This window comes from Microplitis mediator, chromosome 9, assembly GCF_029852145.1.
Source record: "Microplitis mediator isolate UGA2020A chromosome 9, iyMicMedi2.1, whole genome shotgun sequence".
Taxonomy (NCBI): Eukaryota; Metazoa; Arthropoda; class Insecta; order Hymenoptera; family Braconidae; genus Microplitis; species Microplitis mediator.
Genome location: NC_079977.1, coordinates 6217142 through 6241903, shown reverse-complemented (window position 1 = coordinate 6241903; position 24762 = coordinate 6217142). Strand labels below are relative to the sequence as shown.

At 32.7% G+C, this 24762-nt stretch overlaps 1 protein-coding gene across 5 annotated transcripts in view; it reads right to left on the bottom strand.

The window, feature by feature from the left end:
• LOC130674613 (paired box protein Pax-5) overlaps positions 1–24762 on the bottom strand; it is a 106224-nt gene that overhangs the window by 22586 nt on the left and 58876 nt on the right. For 4 of the 5 annotated variants that reach the window (XM_057479991.1, XM_057479995.1, XM_057479992.1 and 1 more), the window contains exons 4-5: positions 7069–7234; positions 3877–4074 (exon numbers count right to left, since the gene is read on the bottom strand). In XM_057479991.1, the coding sequence (XP_057335974.1) occupies positions 3877–4074; positions 7069–7234 (364 nt within the window). Of the gene's footprint in view, positions 1–3876; positions 4075–7068; positions 7235–9924; positions 10470–24762 lie in introns of those variants that run through there. The other variant, XM_057479993.1, reaches the window with a different exon arrangement.

The following is a 24762-nucleotide window of genomic DNA, read 5'->3' as shown; positions in this document are numbered from 1 at the left end:
TCTGGGTTGCAGAAGAACGCCGCATTGATGGATGACAAGTGACCATTGAACGAAATGGTTGATACACATCTACTATAGTAATGACAATGACAATAATGATAATGATAATTTAGATCGTACGGGGTAAGGGAGTTATTTATGGGGATGTAATTTAATAACCAGCATCATAAGATGAACGGGGGAGATAAGCTGGTGTTCAAGCGATGCTACAGCGGAAAGCCAAAAGTGGCATTAAAGGAGCGACCTACTACACTACGTCTTTTTTATTATTATAACTGTATTTTTTATATTGGATTTGGAGGAAGCATTATTATTGTTAGATTTTTATAGCCGAGGTAGTTCTTACAGCTCGGCGGGTCTGGTGACGGAGAACTGGTTGGTACTCTGCTCGGCCATATGGCCGGGCCGTTTCTTGGGGTGCGAAATGATATGGAAGTAATATGGAGAACACCCTTGTTGAATTGTGTATTCGGAAGATTGACCCGTGCGATAGAAAACCTTGACGAAAATAAAACTCACTCGCTTTAACACTCTCAATAGTGTTTCTTCCTCTAACGATCCATCCATTTTGTTCCTCGATATTTTATCAACTACCCGATGACAGATTGATACTATTCCCGTGAGCTAAATTCCGAGCGACAGATTTTATACCAACTGTTACGTCTATTGGTCATTAAGTCGCGTTAAATGGACTAGGGGTTGTGGTTTTATTTTTATTTTATTCCCTTTCATTTCTACTTTAGTTTCGATTATTTCTATTAGCGAAGCAGGTGAATTTTTAGTAAATTTAGTGTTATTTAATTGAGATATCGATGCTCGGAATATCAGGTCCGTGTGGAAGAGGTCGGTTGTAAAAAGCTCGAAAGTTATAATTTAGAAACCGTAAGTTGTTTCTAAAAGGGTAGGAAGTAATTTCTCCTCCTTTTAACCGGACTCTAGCGCAATATCGCAACAGAGTAAGGATCCAAAGATGGGGGGTTATAGGTCACGGAAGCCAGTGAGAGAAAGCACACGATTGTAAGCTGAGTAGAGTAGGAAACGGAGGCTGGTCCGAGCTTATATACCGGCGGCGTAAACCCCCTCGTGTAAAGCTTCTTATCGATCCTGGGTGAGAGCTCTGAGACGATAGCTTGCTTCACTTACTCTCTCTTACTCTTTATATACACATATATATATATATATACCCAAAGAGATTCAGACTCCTTTCCTCCTACCTTACATTGGGTGTAAGATAGACCTCGGAGCGCCGCCTACTCAACCGTGACTCCGCAGACCAAGACCGAGCCTATCAATATTTCCTTACAAAATTTCTACCTTCACTCCATTCTACTTCACTCCGATTTCCTCCAATTTCCCTCGGCGATTCCAGGCTCGACTCAATGTCTTGTTTGTTAAAATTCAACCCTTCTAAACATCTTGATCAATTACGCGTGCAAACAATACAATCGAAATAAGATTTCCCAGAATATATATATATTTATTTACATCCAACAAAGAAATAAAAAAGCTCTGGTTGGCTCGTGCAAGATAGCATTGAACCGTCACCCGGTAAAAAAGCACGGAACTGTTAACGTCCAATCTTTCCTCTAACTTGTTTTTGCCATATCTAAAAGTCTCTCGGTCATTTCGACAATTTTATCTTTACTTCATACTAGGCGGATATATATAACTGTTATTTTTCGCCATAGCCACTCCATTATCTCTCCTACCACCTCAAGTCTCAATGCAACTCTCTAGCTTTCTTTCTTATATATATATTCTTTCATTAATTTTTTGCTCGCCCAGCAATGTCTCATCTCTCGGAATAAGTGGCTCGTCCACAAGCTATGAAATTCCGACAATAATAACTTATATATCAAAACCCGTATCATTATTTTTCTGTCCACTTTTTGTTTTATAAATCTCAGCGCAAACATACCATTACCGTAACCATAACCAGATTAATATACACCCGGCAAAACAATTCAAGATGACATAATCACAACACGGTTTTCTTTTTACCGGTCTAATAAACCGTTTCTAGACACTGTAGAAAAAAGCAATAGGAGCAGTACTATTTTAGTAACTTTCCTTCAACGAAGGACAGAAAATAAAAGAAAATAAGCGATGAAAGTCAGTGCACGTCTTAAGATGGGTAAAGGTAAGTTAGGTGAGGTATCCAGCAAGTAGATAGGTAAGTATCCAAAGGCTAACTTTTTTCCAGGCGATCTCCTTTCAGCCGGATTTGAGATCAATACCTCGAGCATCTGGATTGCTCAGGGGATAGAGACGCCAGGGATAAAGAAACTCGCGATAAAGAGGCTGGCGGAAAGGAAGGAAGGTAAAGTTACTCAAGCAACAAGCCACCCTCTGCAATCGTGGAATCAGGGATCGCTGGGAGCTCTTCTTAACACACTCACTGGTAAGTACGTGTTACAGGTTTACACAGGTACGCCTCAATTTTTATGTCCGTCACGCGTAACATGCACCTGAAGCATACCTTCTCTTATATCTCAACAAGTGATCCACGCAAATAAACGTATATTATCAGACTTATTTCCCGTTCACACTTAATCCAACTACGTAACAATGATGTTACGTTACGTCTTCAAAAGCTTGTTTTCTTAGCACTACCAATCATTGGCATCAGATTATCGTCCAGATTGCGAGTGCTACCCATTATTTTATCTAACACCCTTTGGAAACAGTTGAGAAATTAAAGAACCAGACATATGCTTTTGTCGATCAGGGGAGCGATTAGTTATCGCTCTTGTAGCTTAATAATCTTTATACTTTATATCATATATATGTGTGTACATGGTGTCTCTATTTATAGAAGAGGACGTAGCAGCATTCTCAGTAGATTTATTTTAGTATTGGTACCCTATTAAGCTGATGCAGTCCCATTGACCTTTAGCAGGTTCCTTCGGGAATCCCCCGATTAATTCAAGTGTTTTTACGTCAGTAGGGTGGAGAGCCGTTGTAGTATGTTAGTAAAATCGAGAGGGTGTGATGGTCTCGTGGGACAGTATTACAGCGTATCAGCACCACACAAACTGAACAACTTGCCCCGAGGGGCGAAAGGTACGGCTTTAGTGTACTGTAGGCTGTAAGAGTGCAGGCACTTAATAGATGTATCTACTACTTTACTAGTTTTGTAGTTATATCGCCCAACAGAGAGACAGTAGTTGTGGGCTGTGTTTGTAAGGGAGTAGGCTTTCATTGATTCACTCGCATATGTCCCGAGATTTAATCAGCTCGCTACTTAAAGCTTTATCTTCGGGCTTATCTACCGCCACTTTTTCGTATCCCGTTCCCTCGGCTCGATATTTTATTTCGATTCCCGCCGAGATAATGAAATATCTGTAATCCACTGCCATCCAATGAGGATGGTGAATTTCAACTGACTGGATTTGCGGTCGCGGGTGTTAATGGATACTCACGCAAATTAGTTTGCTTCTCATTATAGATTGCTATCAAATATACTCACTAAAATTATTTTAAATTTAGTGACTAAAGGATTTGCTTTTGCTTTATTTTACTTGAATCCCTCCGAAAATTTATTATTTGAATTTTGATTTCGTTTTTAAAAACTTCTAAATTGTCATTCCCTAATTAGGAGTCGTAAAAATTTTGTAATCACTCATTTTGAAGCTTAAACTTCAGGCTTCCAAGTGTTTCCTTTAAATACAAACTAAAGATTTTAATCAGGAGTTTTTTTTATTTGCCAGCATTCAGGATATTTTTTAACATCAAAATTTTTGGAAGTATTCAAAACTAGTTCCGTTAAGTTTCTTATGGATCATAGTACCATAATTTTATTCAAAGCTAGGTTCAAATTTCAGTAAACGTTTGTCAAAACAGCTTTTAATTTTTGTAATAAAAAAAAAAACTTACCGATTTATCGAAGACACAGAAGGCACATTGTCTTGCGAGCAAATGCCTTCTGCGAGCAATCTATCCCTGATCTCCCAAGCGAACATCGTAGGGTTGTCTCTCTTATAATTAGCAATAGCGTCAACGACCGGTGGAGTCGCGACTTTTGGTTTCGAGCCGCCTATCACACCTGCCTTGAAGCTGCCCGTTTCGTAATACCTGCAAAAACATTCCATTTACTTACTTAATAAATACTTACAACAGAACAAAGAACAATTAGCCTATTTGTCTAAATGAGCGGGAATTTCGATACCAAGCGGCTCATACATTTGAGCCCTGACATTTATACTTAAGACCTAATCTAGGTGATGAGGACCGAGTAGATGTAGACGCGTCTAGACACTGAGGAAGCCCCTTGGTAAGCTCGTTGATCCTATCTCCCGTCGGGCCACCCAGTCAACGAGACCTCTGTGTCTAATTAGTTAAATAATATCTTCGCTGGTGCTTAAATTCAATTACACTAACCCGGCAATAATGGTTTGGCTGTGGGTCGCCGTACATACGCTACTCCACTAACTCTCCTGCTACTCAGCTTGATGAATGTGAGGCTTTATTATATAGAAGCATTCATTATCCCTCTGTTAAACATCTATTTACTCTATTTGCTACTTTATTTCCATTATTTCTGTTTTAATTATAGGAAAATATACTCGATCAAATAAAATTAAATGTATATAGGCCATATTTATCAGAAAAATTAGAAATTTAATTGCCGACTTTAGAGATTAGCCGCATAGACGGTGAAAAAGGAATATTTTGAACAAAAAAAGCAGACATTTTAAATTCACTTTTCTAATCTATTTATGAAATTCGTGAATATGTATTTATATATGTATGTATAGAGTTATTTCTGAGAATTTTCTTGAAAACCCGACTGCTTTGGTCGTGTTTCAGCGACGCGTGACTGCGTAAACTGCGCGTTAACGGCTCGTTGGTTGTCTTACCGCGACATATGTACTTGCGGTTTTTCAAAACTAAAAGATAAAAAAAATATAAAACATTCGTCGTATCATGTAGTCTTGCTGAACGTTGATTGACGTGAGGTTATTGCTTTAAATTTATAATACGGGGAATCAATAAATCGATTTTGTACCAAATGGATAAATTTTGTATATACGAATATAAATATATTTATATGTATATATTTTTCAATGAAAATGGTTATTGATAATGGCAATCTCTGACAAAAGAAAGCTATCCACAATTCAATTATAAAGGAACAATAGGACTGTGGGTTGCCAATTTTGTTTTATTATTTATTGGAATAAATAATTAAATTCTGAGGCTGATAAAAATCGGGTCCGTTCTATTAAAAAAATGAAATTTACTGTTAAGGAAAGGGGGGAGGGGCTGAAGAAAAAACTAAGGCTTCGAGGACTCAAATACGCTAAATCTTTTTGTTTCAAATGATATTCAAAGTAAATAAACAAAAATTTCAGTTGCCGTTGAAACAAAATAATTTTTACTTTTGCGGGCACAATGGGTTGCCCCCTTAAAAAGGTGAAAAAAAAAAATTTCTGCATATTAAATAAAATTGATTAAATTGAATTGTTTTGTAAGTAATTTACATAAAGAAAAATTACGTTTTACACAATTATTAGATGCAAAGGAAAAAAAAAAATTTTTTTTGGGTTTTTATCATAAAACAGAAGCTATTGACATTTTTCGACGAACACTCGATTTTTGAAAAAGTTTAACGAAAAATATTCAAAATTATGCTCAATTATATTTACAGAAGTGATTTCCCCTTACGAAAAAATATATATCCGGATATATCCGGGCAAATCTGGAATATCTCGCATATATGCAACATATATATAAATATATGCCTCATATATGCAGATTTGCCCGGATATATCCGGATATATATTTTTTTCGTATGGGTCGGAATGTTTAAAAAACAAAATTTCTTTTTATAAAATTTTGGGTACCCCGTTTTGCCTACCCTACCCCCTTTTGCCCTCCCCCTTCCCCTGCACAGTTAGAAATTTTGTGTTGAGTTCAACACAAATCGTGTGTCGCAGTTTACACAAATTTTTGTCAATTCAACGCATTGCGTTTGTGTTGATCTTTAACACAAATTTTATGTTAAATAATTGAACACAAAATCTGTTATTTTGACAGAAAATTTGTGTAAATTTAACAGACTTTTCGTGTTAAAAATAACTAATAAATATAAGCACATAACCGAACCAACTCAAATATACTGATCTACCCGTAGTACAACTTTTGTCAATTTAGCAAACAATTAGTTCGATTTTCTGTGATTTTTCTAAAAATCGGAGCTATGAATTATCCTCCCGTAAAATGAGAATGAAAAATCATTGAACCTGATCATAAAAATATTAAAGTTATCTATGATTATATTTAATTGTAAATCAATTATAATCCAAGTTTCCTTGCAGACAATGCTGCTACAATGCTTTGCTTGGTTACAGTAATGAAGAAACGCGCGAGAGTGTTTAGCTAAACAACACAGAAATGTGTTACATTACAGATTTTCTAATCATTTAACATAAAATATCAGTTAAAGTAAAATAACACAAACGGCTTGTGTTGAATTAACAGATTTCTGTGTTGAAAATCAACCCAAAAAATTTAACCAAATAATTTTTTAATACAAATACTCAAAATTTCTAACTGTGTAACTTTGATAAAAAAATAATTTCTTTTAACCCACCCCCTGGCAGAACCCATTAAATCGAACAGAGATGCGATAATCGGTAATGTCACGTGAGTATGAATGACACTCGGTCTCTAAATGGCACGAGGCCACCGCCAAAGTACAGTGGCATACACTAAAGTAAGAGGACCAGGGGTGGAAAAAACATGGAAACCGCATCGCGTTGCCTCGACTACCCCCAGGACCTTCCTTCCGGTCTCAAGCCGTGTCGCAGGCCGCGTCATCTTTTTTCTCTCATTCCCTCCCACCCCCACACGAAGCTATTTCCTTACAAAAAAATTGTTTAATATCACAAACATAAAATTCATCTAGCTAAAAAAAAGTACCGCCATTGTTTGTCTTGTTGAGTATGAAATTAAAAACCTAGTTGCGTATTCATATGTAAGTCTAATATTTCCCGTCGTAACAGATACACAGCAAATGTATAGAGATTAAATTTTTTCCATTTTTTTTTTTTTTTTTTTTGTTACCTTGACAGTATCTTGGATACACAGCCATGAGATACCCTGAGTTGTCTGGAAATGTCACACGGTCTAACACCACTGTGTGCAAGTTCCACAATCCTTTGCCTCACTACATCCGGTAAAGGTCTTCCATTAACAAAGACACCGCCCAATTGATTTACACCTCCGTGACCTGTAATTTCGAAACAAACAAACAATTAAATTAAATTAACAAACTTCCACACTAATAATTATAATTAAAATTATTAATTTAAAATTACAAAATTACATTAAAAGTTAACCCGATAGTCAGCAATTTAATATCTAATTCCATAATGGAGGGGTCTGTTACGACATATGTCCCCCTCGAGCCAGTGCACCAACTTCGATTATCTCTGCAGTCTAGTGACAATCTAGTCTGGTTTATTTTACTTACTGTAATGTTATCAATTGAATTAAATTACATTTCACGTGACAGCTTAATAATATCTGATAATTATTAGGATTAAAAGGGGGGATCTGTGACGTCCGGAACAGTATCGTCACCGAAACTCAACACAAGTCAGAGTACGATCACGACGGGACTACGACCGGGAATGAAATAAAGACAATAAAGATGATTTTGTGGATGATCATTCAGCGATGATGATTACCAGAAACGATCGTCACATCCGTTAGTAACAAATCAATTGGGATCGTCGTGTGTTTATAGTGGGTACCCCGTCGCGTAACCGGTAGTTGTGCTAGGGGATAGATAGATTGTTGGATAGGTTGGATCTGTAGGGATTTTGTAGGATTCTCTCCTCTGATTCTCTGAGTGCTTGTTGTTAATATATCTACGATATAGATATATATTAATGCAATGTGTGTGAATGTATGTATGTGTGTAAGTTATATGTAGTATGAGAGAAACGTAACAGCACTGCAAGCACTTGGGTATACCCTACGCGCCGTCACGCCTGCTGACCACAACTATATACGAGTAACGAGATATATATATGTATATATATGTAAAGAGGAGTTAGTAGGAAAGCTATATGCTCAGTATGAACATTGAGCCTCTAGCCGGCAATAGAGGGCAGAGGGACTACCGCACCGGTGGTCGAGCTGCATTACGACCCTTATTATTGCAATCACCTTCCTCTATCTACCTTTTTACCCGCTAACAGAGCTAGACTAAACAATGCGATTCATAGTGATACCATTGTAGTATACTGTAGTATCTCGTGTCCTTTCATTGTACGTTTTCACAGGCGGGTTTTTATCTTGAGCTTTGATTTAAAGCTTTTTATTTGTGGTAAAGATCCTGTAGAAATTAACCTGCCTCTGTTAGAAAGTACTTCAGTATTTTTTAAATCGAGAGTTTGGAAAGCGAGTAGAGATCGATCGGTATAAGAAAAACTTTTATCGTGAATAAGGTGACCTGGCTGCGCGCCCAACTGTGCGAACTACTTCCGGAAAAAATTTTTAGTCGTCTTTTGTAATTTTGGGTTTTGATTATTCATATTTTAATGTTTACGGTTTTTTTTGGTATATAATTGAGATGTCGACTGGTTTTTATATCGACTAAGAATTCAATTGTTGATTGCTGTTGAAATACAACGATTTCATTTTTTTTTATTGACCTGGAGAATAATGACAATATCGAGATTAAATTTTTTTTACTTGGATCTGACTAATTTTGGTTTTAGAAAAAATCAAAGTATGAAAATTTTTTTTTGCCCAAAATTATCATAATGCAGTAACTAGTAATCATGTAAAAATCTGCTACCATTAATTTTGGAGCTAAAACTAAAAAGTTTTAAATGCTAGCAAATTTTGGACAGCATTTTTTTTTTGTTATTCTACTTGCGAATTTAAAAACTGAATATAAACGTTTGAATTTTTTTCTTTGTCTCATGGGTAAAAAAAAAAATTTTGGAATGAAATTCAGTCTGAAAATTTTAAACTAAAGATTTGTTTCAAAAATTACAAAATTTTGAATTCTAGTAAATTTTTATCAATTTTTTTTTGAGCTGAAAAAAAATTGAAGCTTTATTATGATGAATTATTCCAAGAATTTACAATTATCATAATTTTCCAATAAAAAAATCCTATCAATCTCTACGAACGTTTATTCAAAAAGTCAGAAGTCTAATTTTTCAAATCACAAACAAATTTTACTTAAAAAATTGTCTTCAAAATCTATAGCCACAGAAAAATAAGATTTCTTGACACAAAAATTTTTACTCGCCCCAAGAAACTTTTCACTTGTCCTTAGATATTTTTTATATTATGAATTGCAAACAAAAATTTTCTTAGGGTGAGAAAAAATTTTCTTGAAGTAAGAAAACATTTTTTTGAACCATAAATTTTTTCTAGTCCTAAAAAAAATTGTTTTCATTTCATAATATGCAGAAAAATCAGACCCAAAATTTCCAAATTGTTCCTTCACCTCCTCGAGCTCTAGATCTCCAAGACAATTTTGTCTCAAAGTCTCAAATTTACCGTCAACGAGACTTCAAACCTCAAAATATTATTTTTTTGTCACTCAAATTGCAAGATTTTGAACCAAAAATCAGCTTCAAAAATTCTCTCTACATATTCTGTATACTTCTTCACACTGTAAAAAATCGGGAGTGATTTCCGACTGATCTGGATTTTATTTAAACCCTCATTCACTTCGATTCGGAGTTCTATCATTAAAGTAAACTCCCTTTCGGAGTAAATTTCAATCTGAGGGAATTAAATAAATCAGTCATCCGGTCCACATTTACTCCGGATTTAATCCGCGTTCACTCCGAAAATTTGTTACAATATCTAATAGACTATTTACCAAAATATGCAATTATACAGAGCCAATATAAGCGCCTAGAATAAAAAAATAACGACAACATTGCTTACAAGTGTAATACTCCATCATATTCTGATTGTATCTATACGCAGTGCTGAGATCCATCTCGAAGCAGCCGTCGGCCGTCGGTGATCTCCCAGCTGCTAATCCCAGATCTTTCAGCCTCAAAAGCTTGTAAAATATATATTTTCCAACTAAACGTTAAAGCAACTCTTAAAAGTGACACTCAAACTTCGTGCCCGAGCAGAATAGCACAAAGACGATCATCAAGGTCATTGTGAGTGACCACGGGTGGCTCGGAGGCTTTCCCGGCAGCATCACATCTGTAGCTCACATTATTATAACCGTATTATTATAATCCGTGTGACACTTAAGAGAAAACTTATATATTTAATCTCTTATTCTCTATTTGTCATTGTAATCCATATCGACACTTTTTCCTCCCCTTCCTTGTAAATTTATTTTAAATAATTAATTGTACCCCTAAGAAAATCAACAAGACACTCAACTATCACTTGGACTCCTCATTTAATTTTAAATTTATCGTCTAGTATTAAAGTCCAATTAAAAGATGAATAATTAACGTAACATAATTTAATTTAATTAAAAGTCTATCACAGAAAATTGTTTATTCGAAGTCAATATTTAAATAAATAATTTAAATTACACTTTGACACTTGAAAAAAATCACCGCACAATAAATCCTGGATTAAAAATGCACAATAAATTAATTAATTTGTCGATCGATTGATTGGTTGCAGATTAAATTGATAAAGATAACGAATTATTGAATAAAGAATAAAAATAATAATAATTAAAAAAAAGGTCGGTGTGATAGACAAGTCGCGAGTTGATAGAAGCATGGAAAGACTTAAGCGTCGTCGGCACGTGACTTTCAGCGACTTCTTGTCGCGTAGTTGATAGTGTGCCAGTTTTCATCCCCACTGATAAAATAATTTCTTTAAGGCCACGCCCAGCAACCCTCAAACGGTACCCAGCATCCGTATGGAGCTCCCGCGTTTGGTAGAACCCGGTCACGTGAGGATCAGCAAGGGGCGGCGACGTCAAACCGTCGTCATGGCAACCGCGAGAGCGTCGCGCGGGATAACGTCGTTATGTGTCCTGAGATATAAAGTCGTATGGTATGCCATCGAGAGGATGAAGTACCAGGCAAAGGTTAAGAAATAAACGCTCGCCAGCTGGTATACCGCCAACAGTCCCACGCGAAATCACGCGAACCCGCGAGTTTGCTGGTTATTCATGAACCTACTAGCTTTTATTTACTATTTACATATCGAATCTTCTTTTTATATATTTTTATAGAATATATACTACGACCGATTCAAATTCATTCAGAATTTTTTTTGTTTCCCAGTCCGCGTTGGGCGCCAAGTAGAGAAATAATACAAGAAATTTGAATTGAAATTTTTTTTTAATTAATTCTGTATAATTTTTTTTTTAAACGCGCGTTTTATTTAAAAAAAAAAATTTATGTTAATTTTCGATCTGGAAATTAAAAAAAAAATCAACTTACCCCTATGATTTTTCATCAAATGTAAAATAATTAAAATAAATAGAAACTTTATTTAAAAAAAAATATTTGAATTTTTAAATAAAAAATTGGATTGGCGCCAAAAAAAATTTATAATTAAGTTTTTACTAGATTAATTTGATGATTAATTAAAAAGTTCAATGACTAACTTATTAAATAAAAGTGAGGTAAAATGGATCCACAAAAATTTCTAATAAAGATTCACTTATTAATTAAAAAAATATCGCAAATGTCAACTCTCGATCTCAGTCCATCTCCCATTCTGTAATTTTTACAGAAAAATTTTCTATTTCCGCAATTAAATAAAAACAAGTACACACAGTCACATATGATTTTGTTGATTCACTTATTTCAATAAAATTTTCAACTAGTCGATAGGAATTAATTATTGCGATGGTTGATGCGAAGTAGCGATGCACGTAGTTACGCACTGAGCCCTGACACACCTAATTACGATACTGATTACGATACGTGTGTTGTTATACAGACTACAGACTAGAGTAAAGTGTAGAGTAGAGTATGATCATGGCGGGTATTGCGAGTTAAACTGACGAGGACACGGGACACGATCACAGAATAAAAATATTAAGTAATGAAAGAAGGGAAGTAGAAGGGTTGAATGGGACTTGTGACTTGAGACATAACATGAGACATGGAACTTGGGAAATTAGTAAAAGAGGATAACTTTTTTTTATAAGACAAGTATGAATGTTGTGTGTGTGTGTGTGTGTGTGTTGTGTAGCCTGAGTAAGAAAAATAGTTGGGGTATCATGGCAAGGAGCCCGGAAGGTGCGGTCAGCGAGAGCATTGGTGGGACCGATGACAGCTCGCAAATCTCACAAGGGCCAGTTTACACTGCAATTGGATGGTATATAAATATAAGTATATTTAATACTTGGTATGTATTGTATGTATGCAATTCAGTAAGTAAGTAAGTAAGCAAGTTGTTCATTGAAATTATTCTTTTTCTTTCGACTTTACGCCTACTGCACTTACTGATGTAATGACACTAGATACTTGAGATATATTAATGCTGGGATTCTGACCGGTCTATCGAGGTATCCAAATCTCCGGATGCTGTGGTGACTGAATATATATGACACTGGAAATTTTGAACGAAATGAATTTTTCTTGTAATTTTTTTGACGTCAATAGAAAGCGACGTTTTGGAAAACGTCGTTGCAATTGGCAGTGATAAAAAATGTGTTTTTTTTTATTAACAAATTTGTAACGAAAGTTATCAGAAATTTTGATATTTTTTTAGTAAAACCGAAAACTCCCTTTGGTTTAAATCGACTGATTTGACGAAAACAATTCGTTGCAAAATATCTAGTTTGAGATACACAGAAAAAAAGGATTTCTTGAAGCAAAAAATTTTTACTCACCCCAAGAAAATTTTTGCATTATTAATTGAATACAAAAATTTTCTGGGAGTAAAAAAAATTTTTTTTTGGGCGAGAAAAAAGTTCTTGCGCCGGGAAACTTTTTCTGGTCTTAAGAAAATTTTAGTCTTCAATTTATAATGCAAAATATTTCTTGCGCCTTTAGAAAAAAATTTCAAAAATTGTTTTTTTTTTTTTTTGGCCCATGAAAAAAAAAATCGAATTGAAAATTGTAGAAATCATCTAAAAAATTGTAATTAAAGCTCTTAAATATGAGCCATCATAGCATTTGTAAGATTTTTTTTGTTATGACGTTGAAGCAAAAATCATCATTCGGACACAGGAATTCAATAAATCCGAAATTAATGACAATAAAGAAATTGGAAATAAGAATAAAACTCAAGCTTATAAATAATGAACTTCTGAATTATCATGGTATTAAATTTGTCGAACCAAAATAATAAAAACAAATTTCGAAATGGTGAAATATGCGTTAATTTATCAAAATAATTTCGAGTAATTTATAAAAATTGTAATATGATATATGATGTATATATAAGATGTGATATATAATATAAAGTTGATGATGTGTCAAGATGATGATAAGCATGGCTTAATCTACCCAAGAGAGGATAAAGGATCTCTCGCGAGATTACACTTTGGCATATCATTTGCGTAAACGAACGAGCCTTTGGCCCGGCGTTGACGGGCAATATGTCCTGACATGATTGCACTGTGGCATACACTCTCGGTGTGGGACGACGCATCGACCCTCTATTCGACATATGGATTCACGAGGTCGAGGACAGAGCTAACCTACACACACCCATACATATATATACATATATAAGAGCTTTGAATCGTCTGGGCACATTAAGGGTGGACTGGGAACGCCGAAAGAGAGAGAAGAGACATATAGAGAGTGGGCGCTACAGTGACATCAGGCAGATGCAGATGAGGTCGGTAGCTCAACCGCGAGTGAAGCTCTCTACTCTCGGTGCATCGATCACAGAATGGGATGCATCAAGCCTCGTGCGGCCACCTAATCAGTGCTTTCGACCTCCATCTACTTGCACTACCGGCACTACCACTGCTTCTGCTGCTGCTATCCTTCCTAATCCGCCCGCGGCATTAATCTCATTTGTCATATTGGACGGAAGATCGAAGAGTCCAACAGTTCAAGAGGACGTATGCTAAATTTAACTGGGGACATTGGGAGTTTGTTTTACCCAATATACTATTTATCATTTTATCAAAAACTTTTTACTGAAACATTTATAGCAAAAGCAAATTTTTTGATTCGATTTTAAAAATTCTATGACGTTTAGTAACTGAATTACTTTTTTATTATTTAATCACTGGTTTGGATTTTAGTCCAAAAATTTTTATTTCAAATTCTCCTGGTATTTAGATATGGATATAAATTTTGAATAAAAAATTTTTAAACTAGTTATGGTATGAAAAATTAATATGACCCTGGAGTTCACAGACAATTAATGAATTTCGGATTTTTTTTTTCAATAAATCAATTACAAAAAAACAAAAACTAAAAAATGCACATGTAGAAAATTTAAAAAACTACAGGTGTAATTTTTCCAAATATTTTTTTTTTTCATAATTTATTGTTTAAAAAAATCCAAAAATGAGTAGACGTCGGCTAACTTCAGATCATAGGTTAACAGATAATTAACGAATTTTGAATTTTTTTTTTTTAATAAATCAATTAGAATAAATTAAAAAATTTAAAAAGACACCTATAGACAATTTAAAAAACTACGGGTGCAATTTTTTCAAATATTTTTTTTTTCATAATTTATTGTTTAAAAAACAATCCAAAAATTATTGGACGGTGGCTAACTTCAGGTCATTAATTAATTACTGTCTGTAAATCATAAAAAAAAATAATTGGATGTTACAAATTATAAAAAAATAACAAAGTTATTTTATTACTATTTTTAACGAACGATTTCTTTATGATAGCCAATAAAAAAGAGTCCAAAAGTATGGGGAGAGAGTGAGTTTTGCCGACGGAACACAATTATCTTAGTTCGCTAATGTCCTTGAGAGTTGAGCTCGAGAGTGTGCTATCCCCGTCGGAAGATTTACCCAACGACATTATTTTTCCGATATATATATACATATATATATGTGATATAAAGCTTGCAAGCTCCAGAGTGTAAGAAAGTAGAATAAGAAGAAGGAGAGATTGGGAAAAAAAATATATGTATATATAAAGTTAAATAAAATGAACTAAAATATAATATATATATAGCTCGGATAAGTTACGAGATCTCTGATGTAAATAGCACGCTTACTTATTCTGCGGCAAGTTAAAAATATATATACATATATAGCTCAGTAAGGAAGAAGACGGGGGAGGAGTTTTTTTGCGTAATGAAAGCAATCAATTCAAGTCCTTCCCCGTGACTTTTATACCCTCATACCCCCCCCCCCCTTCTTGACGCGAATTTCACCCTACCAGTGGCCCCAACCCCTACCGGCGTTTGCTCTCTTAACTTCTAACGTCGCTACTTCAACCCCCGCCAACTTGACTGTACGTTCACCAGGATACTTTTTTGTCTTCCCTTATTCGCTTACCCACTCAATTCTACAATACCTCAAACTTTTTAATTTTTATATCACAGATTGAAAATGTTATAAAATTTTACTTTTACATTTTTCTTTCGGTAATGAAAATTTATATAAAAAAATATTCAAATTTTAAAATTCTTCGTGTGCTCATAATTTTTCTCAAACATCGCGCCATATTTTCAAAAAAAACTCAAAATATTTTTTTTTTTGTTTTTTTGGAAAAAGTCAATTAAAATTAAATTATCACAAATTATTTAAATTACTTCCGGTCATACTCACAACTTTTGTCGTGTTCAAAAAAAAATTTTAATTTATTATCGCAAAAAAAAATTCAAAGATCGCGAAAAAAATTTTCTTATCAAATAAAAAATTTTTGTTTCAAGATTTTTTTAGTGGAAAAAAAGGGTATAATTAATCTTGGAAGTAAATGGATGAGAGTAAGACATAAAAGGTTGGCTGTTACTTAGTTGACTCTTGAGGGCAAGCAAAACTTGGACACATCTGGATACAAAAATAAATTGTAAGACTTAGACCGCGCTATAGATCTTTTAAGTAGCAACAATGTTTAAGTCGTGTAAATTAGCACGACAAAAGTCCCATAGTGTACTTTAGTACGCAAGTACTGAGTTGTTATAATTAACTGAGTAATTATAAGGGTTAAAAAGTTAAAAATACTCTTACTCTGGGGATTAGCTGGAGATGGATCTCCAGTCGCAGAGTGGGAGGATGGACCTCTTTAATAGAGACTAAATTTCCTTTGTCGAAATAAAACAGGCGGATTCGGATGATGTATGATATATATCAGGAACTGTACATATATGATGAATACCTCCACTCGGTTTATAGGTAATGTCATCACGCAGTACATAAACAAGAGAATGGCTCGAGGATGATAACTGACTAAGAGAAACTTGCTGTGAAGTTATAGCGGCGTACGAGGCCCTTTGGGAAATGCTAAATGTCACAACACACGGGCTTTGTATAACCAGTGATATCCCATGAGAACTTAAAAGCCAACGGATTATTATATTACTTTTTTTTCATTCCTGTTAGTTTTTATATTTTATTTGTCTGGCTTCAAATTATTTTACGGTTAGTTTAAATTATGATTTGTTATTGGGTTTCATCATTTTTTTCTCAAAATTTTAAGTCTTACATAGTAACGAAATCAATAGCGGGGTAGAGTTCAATAGCGGAGCAATAATTATTTTATTTGATAATTAAGATAAATCAGAAGTACACGTGAGTGTGAATGTACCAGACATCAGACAAATTTAAAATTGCAAATAAATAAAGTAAATAATTTTTTAAAAAAATATTTCAAAAAAATGCACCTGAATTTTTAAATTTTTTAAATGCGCATTTTTTCAAAATTTCATTTTATTAATTATTTACTCTATTTATTTATAATTTTAAATTTGTCTGAGGTCCGCTACATTTACACTCATGAAGTACTCACTGTAGAAAATCGGGAGTGATTTCAGATTTTATTTAAATCCGCATTTGAGTAAATTTCACTCGAAGGGAATTAAATAAATAAACAGTCATCCGCTCCACATCCTTCATATTTAATCCGTAAATTTTTTACATTGTAATTTTTCGGTTTATTTGTTTGTATAATATATTCCTAAAATTAATTTATTCCCCAATACCCGTCTGCTGAATTTTTTTTCAATTAATTTCTTCTTTGTTATCATTTTTATTTTCAGTTTTTCATCTGCTTTTACGCTGATTCAATTTTTAAAAATTAAATGTCACTATTATATTACAAAATTCTTAAAATTCCCTCAGCTGGCCCATTATTGGCCTCGTTACTTCATCAGAATTTTTTTTTTAATTTAACTGGAAGATTGGCAAAAATTTTGGGTACATACTCAAAAAATTACGTAGCTTCAGACTAAGGATTTAAAAATATACTTATGGTACTTTTAAAAATGACTAAAAAAAAAAAAAAACAGAACTTGGTTCCCTAAAAATTTCTAGTTACAATAAAAAAAAAATAATAATAAATTTGGAAAAAATTTTGTCTGCCTCAACTTAAGCATATTAATATCTAAAAGTATATACCACTAATGGCATAATATCACAATAAAGAAGGGTTACTTGTTGGACAATAACTCTCACAAGTATCCAAGTGGTTTGTCATCTGTGGGTGGAATATTTAAGTCAGCTCTCATGTTATTTCGTCCAAAAAATGGCACACAAATAATAACCCCAGAGAGCCTCGGTGCAGGAAATACCGGATCTGGGACAGACACGTGCTGCCTCGTGCCACCCAGCCCTTTTATGATCTATGAATCTCCCTCATACTTGGTATATATATGGAAATATTGCAGCATCTCTAGGACAGAGACAAGACTAAAAACTGCCCTTGATTTTAAATAAAAATCAATGTTACTTGTAGACACGACAAATAAATATGTAAATTATTATATATATGTATGTAAGAGTTTGGGTTAAGCTTCTCAAGGTGGCGATGTCATGAATCCACCTACTACACACTCTCTGGGGGGTTTAACCGCGGGGGTGGTGCATATTTCACGCTCGGTGGTCCCATCTCGTGGAGACAATCTGAACCAGATACATCATCGTCTGACGTTATCGTAATAACCTTCTCGACTTCTTGTCCCTTTCTTTATTCAAAAGCTTATTATTTATTCATCTCACCTCAGACTTTAACAACCTCATCGTCTACTATATATACTACACTACTATTATCATCGTTATATTTTAGTAAAATATTGTAAAGTTTTATTGAAGTCTTCTTTAAAATAAAAAAGAAGTCGCAAGGAAGGAAATGTGGAAATTTTTTTTTTAATTAAAACCATTTTTATTAATTAGGAACATGCACATTAGTACAGGGGGAGTTTCAGGAGATCACTTTGCATACATTGGGTATCGAAACGAAAATTTTTCAGGATGTAGTTGACAAATTTTTATGAAACTTTAACCGAAAGTAGTTTAAATAAAATCAGTAATCACTTCGAGTTTACTCTCAATTTTTTACAGTGTATACACGTGGAGAAGTTTTCAGTAAAATTTACCGAAAAAATTTGATATTATGAACACATGTGGTAAATATCTAAATTTTTTCCATGCATTGTAAAATATAATACTCGATAGCATGTAAATGAAGTGCAATATTTTTTCTAACAATACAGTAAAAATTTAGTTACTGACTAGATGTCTTTACAGTACCAAAATTTATGGGTAATTTTTGCTCAAAAATTCTCTGCGTGTACTTCTGATTTAAAAAAAAAAACACTGAATGAAAAAAAACTTTAAAAAATTCCCAATAGACTAAGCGATGCAATTCACTGCAGAAATGTTTGTATTATTTGAAACTCATAGACTATCGAAGAAAATAATCTTTCAGTAGCTACTGAACCTAGGTTGACATTTTATATATCCTTTAAAAAAAAAAATTGAAATTTGTTTTTTAAATTAGACGACAAGTGTGGACTTCTTTTCGATAATACGGCTATTAAATATAGTGAAAAAAAATTTTTAATGAAAAAAGAAGACACAAATAAAACACTAAGTCATAAATATTAGTTTACAATCAGCAAAAGTCTTTATATTTTATTTATGACTAATTTTAATAAAAATCTTTACAACGGGGATTTTTAAATTTTTCCATTCTATTGATCGTATTAATTTTTTTAAATCCGTAGTGTCTTTGAATGTCACAAATTCGATGGTAACACCGGAGCTTTTTTCATGTGAACAAAAGTTTTACACCTGACGGATTTTTTTTTTTTCAATTCCTCCTTAAATTTGGTAAAAATTGACAAATTTTAATTATCGCACTGTAAAAAAAATTTATTATTTATTCAAAATTCAGTTTTCAACTAAAATTTTTATTTTTCTCTAAAACAAATCGAAATATTTTTTAAATTCTAAAATCTGATCAAAATTTTAATCACTGGTTTAAATTTTAATTTCGAATAATTTCTAAGCTACAAATTTTCAAAACTGAAAAAATTAAATTTTACAAAATTGAACACAAAAAATTTTTAATTATCTAGAAGAAAAAATAAAAAAAAAAGACGGCAATAATTGACCCCTGTCTCCTTACTTCACCGAAGCTACAAAAATCCCACATGTTCTTCTCCGTAGTCTTCTGCAAGGTAATAAATGCATAGCCAAAGCTCTAAACCAACATAACAGTGTGTCAAAATACTCAAATAGTGTCACAGAGTTATAACAATTTTATTTTTTATGTCGAAACTGTCTTGTTGACGAGCTGAGGATCCGCAAAAAAAGCCGCGTTGAAACCCTCACATCGGAAGCTACAAGGAACCGAGAGGGTGAGAGTGCATACGTTATCACACACGTAAGTTCATGTGTACATGAACATGCGTGTGTGTATGTGCGTTACCACACGGTGGCACTTGGAAGAGGCTATTTGTCGGATGACAAACGAGCGTCGCACAACGTGGGTGGCTTCAGCGGTCGCGGGAAATGGTGAGCAACGCCGCGTGTCGCCGTTCTACGTTTCGTATCGTTTCGTTTTGCCAGCGGGAAACTAACTACTTATATATTTTCTTTATATATATTATCATCTACACTTGTTACGCTTTTTATATTATTATTATTAATTATTCACATTTATCATATCTGTAATTAATGAATCAGTTCATTTTCATTAATAATTAATTTTATTACTGACATCAACTATTTTATAAATTAATAATTTTTTTTTCTTCAGGAAGAAATTTTATTAAAAATTCCGAATTGCGAATTTTTTGAAAAAATTTTGAATTAAAATTAAAGATGGTTGATTTTGAAATGTATTTGGAAAAAATAATTTAAAATGGTTTTCAAATATATTTTGTCGAATGTACAAAATCAAGTGAAAATTTTCCATCAACATTCCCTCAGGATTTTTTTTTTTCAATTGTATAAAATTGTAATCTACTAAATCAAAGCTTGCGAAGAATAAAAAATTACAACTAAGTACAAAATTTTGTAAAATTTATCCGACAAAAATCGACGGGTACTTTGATTGAACAAAATCCATTATCCTGAAGATCAAAACGTTTTTTGCGCAACGAAAGAAAAAAATTGTGTAATGTAACTGCTTAAGGTGCAGTTCCGGAAGTTGGGGGTCTAAGATTTTCGACTGAAATACCAGCATCTTAACGCGAAACATTCCAAAAATCTAGTCATCCAATAGAATTTTACGTTTCGAATTTTTTTTTCATCGCGCGAAAAACGTTCCGATCTTCAGGCACACGATCCATGACAGGAATAGATTATTTTCCTAGCAAATTTCAAGATTAAAATCATGTCCTTTTTTTTCCTGAATTATTAAATTGTATTACAATTTTGTAGCTTTGAATTTCGGGGGTCATAAAATTTGACATAGATTGCATTTTTTCACAACAAATGCATCAAAACTCGCCGATACCCTCCTGATTTGGTCTGAATGCTCCATATATTCAACTCCCCTTCATATATTTATATATTATAAATATATATAGAAATAAGTATTGAAATTTCGACAAAAGCTCAATTGCAAGAGTATAATAACAATATAGGTGACATTTAGCTTTAGCAAAATACCACGCAAATATTCATATGTATGTATATATATGTATGTAAATTTAGTATGTGTATATGTGTGTAGGTGAACTGAGAGAGGCACATAATGTCTAATGGGGGTGATTGTGCTCAGTCTCCGTGACGGATCAATCTGCCACCCCCTTCGGTCGGCAGTCCAGCCACCCTTGGCTATACACCGACAACTGTAGGGAACTGAAGTGCAGAATACGCGTGGATAACACGACTATTCGTCATACCCTGAGACACAAATTTAGATGGCTCTGTCTTTGCCCCGAGTATGGGGACCCTGGTTCGAATCCCAGTTCGGTATTTATTCCCCGTAAAATATCCGAGAAATTGGGTGATCCTCAAACGTCAACGGCTTTCCTTGCCGCGGGTTTCGGTTTCATTGGAGTAATTGTGGTTTTAAAAGTTATTCAACGTAGGGTGTTTTAGAAACTATATAAAAATTTTTTTTTTTTTTAATAAAAATTACACAGAAAAAAAGAATTTCTTGGCTTAAGAAACTAAAATTTCTTAAAACGATAAAAATTTTCTTGGCTAAAAAAATTTTTTCTTGCTCTGAGAAATTTTATTCTCGCTCAAAGAAATTTTTAGTTTTAAATTTATATATAAATTGACTTGATTCAAAAGAAAAAATTTTGAACCAAGAATATCATTTTGGAGAAAATGATTTTCTTGAGTCAAGAGAAAAAATTCTTGAACCAAAAGAAATTTGCTTAAACGAACAATAATTTCTTGGCTCAATAATTATTTCTCTTGACTCAAAAAAATCATTTTCCTCAAAATGGTATTCTGGGTTCAAGATTTTTTCTCTTGGATCAAGTCAACTTTTTTATCAGTGTAATACGAAAATTTTTTTGAGACAAGAAATCATTTTTTTTGTGTACAAAAAAAGTTTGTAATTTAACATAAAAAGTTGTAGTTTTTTTCGGTAAAAAAAATTATTAAAAAACTGTAACTTTTGTTAAAAATTATTGTATCGTAATTTTTAGTCTTTTAATTCAAAAAATTATTTTCAAAAAATTCAGTGTCTTTTTTTATATTATTTTTATAATTATAGCTTTTCAAATATATTTTTTTTAACTATTTTGGTTTGAGTATTTGCAAGTAAGAAATCTAAGTCTAATTAAACGATCACAGAACTTCCTATGATTTTTCATTGCGGAGTTACGATAATTTGAAGCCAAAAGCGGTTACTTCGCTTAAAAATTCAATAAAACGAAGTAATAGTCGTAAGTATTCAAAAAAAAAACTGGACTTCTACTTGCCAGCTTAGAAGGGTTTCATTTAAATCGAGCTAAAAATTTTTTTTTTTAAATGCAGAGTAAAAAAAAATAAATTAAGATATTTTTTGAAAAAAAAAATTTTTTTTTTAGAGTACACATTAAAACAGGTGACTTTATTATCATATGAAGAACTCGATAAAACCTACGCACATCGGTACTCACGCGTCATCGGTCTTACATTCGCTTCGAATGAGTATAGATGGCGTTACCCGCGAAAATGTCGAACCAACCGTCGTCTAGCAGAATAATTATCGGTTGCTAATGCAGTACTTAAAAATTTTATTATTCTCTTTTATAAATATTTACCACAATATATGTATATATATTTTTTTGTTCCTTCATTATAATGTTTAAAACAATAGAAAAAATTAATGAGACCAATAAAACGAGTCCTTGAAGTAACTTTTTGTTTGTTTACCTTTTTATTTATTCTTAATCTTTTTTTATTTATTCTTACGTCTACTTGTCATTGAAAGTGATAGGACAAATAAACTAAGTCGATTGAGTCACGAGTATCTTAACGCTTCTTACACCGGAAGACGATAACATTCTTCATTACACCGTTAGCTTCAAGGACTTTTAAATGGTCTAATTATTCCCTCATGTTGTAAATAAGTTTTTGAAAAAATTAAAAAAAAAATTTACTAATAATCAAGATAGTTAATTGGCAATCAATCACTTGCTGTTGATGGATAACATCAAGTATCTTATATTTTTTAAAAACAGGATCAATTTTCAATCTTCATCCTGTAGGAAATTCTTCGACTTTAGTTTCTGAAGGAACGTATTTTTAGAAATATTAGTTCTGATATCATTTTTATAGAGATCAAAATTGTCAGAAATTAAATTTCCTTTCGAAGGATCATATATGACGTACACTTATCTCATATATTTTTTAAAATACATCTTTAAAGTTAAAAATAATTACTAACGCATTTTACCCTAAAACAAAGAAAAAATTTTTACAGAAAAAATTATTTCTCGGGTCAAGAAAATTTTTGCATTTCGAAATAAAAACAAAAATTTTCTTAGGACAAAAAAAAATTTCTTGAAGCAAGAAAATTTTATGATCCTGAAGTTAGCAGACAATTAACAATTTTAGAATTTTTTTTCGACAATTTAATTGAAAAAAAAAAAAATATGCCTATGTAAAAAATTTAAAAAACTAGGTGCAATTTTTTGAATATTTTTTTTTTTATAATTTAACATTTTTTAAGAAATCCAAAAATTATTAGACGTCGGCTAATTTCAGTATCATGAAATTTTTATGATCCTGGAGTTAGCAGACAATTAACAATTTTTGGATTTTTTTTTAACAATTTAATTTAAAAAAAAAAAAAAAAAAAATATGCACATGTAGAAAATTAAAAAAACTATCAGTGTAATTTTCTAAAATATTTTTTTTTTTTATAAATTTATCATTTTTACAAAAATTCAAAAATTACTAGACGACCATTAATTTCAGTATCATAAATTTTTGTATGAAATGAAAACAAAAATTTTCTTAGGACTAGAAAAAATTTCTCGAAGCAACAAACTTTTTTTCTTACTCCAAGAAAATTTTTATTTTCATTGCATAACACAAAAAAAAATCTTAGGACAAGTAAAAAATTTCTTAAAGCGAGTAAAAATTGTTCGCGCCAAAAAATCCTTTTTCTGCGTTCAAATAAAAAAATTTTAATTATTTTCCATCTACAAAACCTTCTCTAGTTCTTTTAATTCGCACCAATCACTACTAAATAAAACTAAAAATTTTGACAAAATCCTCCAACAACAATCACCCCCTCCATTTATTTCCACCATAAAAAAGCCGATCAAAGTACTCGAACTGAAATCGAACAATAGTCCTTCGAAGTATTACCGCAATCTCCAAGCCAGATAAATTTAAAAAAAGGATTAAAGCCTGCGGTCTCAGTAACCTCACAATAATTACGACGTTTGGTGATCCAGCCACCAGACATCCAGACATCCAGACATATACTGCATTATCTTTTAAAAAATAAGCTAACGAGTAAGATGGATCTTGAAAGTGTACATGTATATATAAGTGTTGCAGTTAACTTGCAGCTACTTCTGAAACGTGTTACGGATTAAAACCGCAAGCATCTTAAAACCGCAAGTCTTTTTATTTTAAATAAAACTCTTACACTCCCTCCTTCCAATACAATTATAATTATAATTATTTATTTATATATAGAAATATTAAATGATTTATTTTGTTGTTTATAAATATACTTTAGAGTATGTTATAGTTAATAGTTAATGCTGGAGATGACTCACTGTATTGTTAAACCGGACGAGATACAACACAAATCGTTTCCTGCCCCATTCCCCGTCACCTTCCATTCGCATTTATTCTTTACTCTGTTAACTCACTGTAGTATAAGTTAATGTTATATATATGTATATATATGAGTGATTGGTAAATACAATATACCAACACAAGTAAAACAAGAAAAGACTGTAGTCTTAAGCGCATCTTATGCTTGAGTGAATCCAACTTCT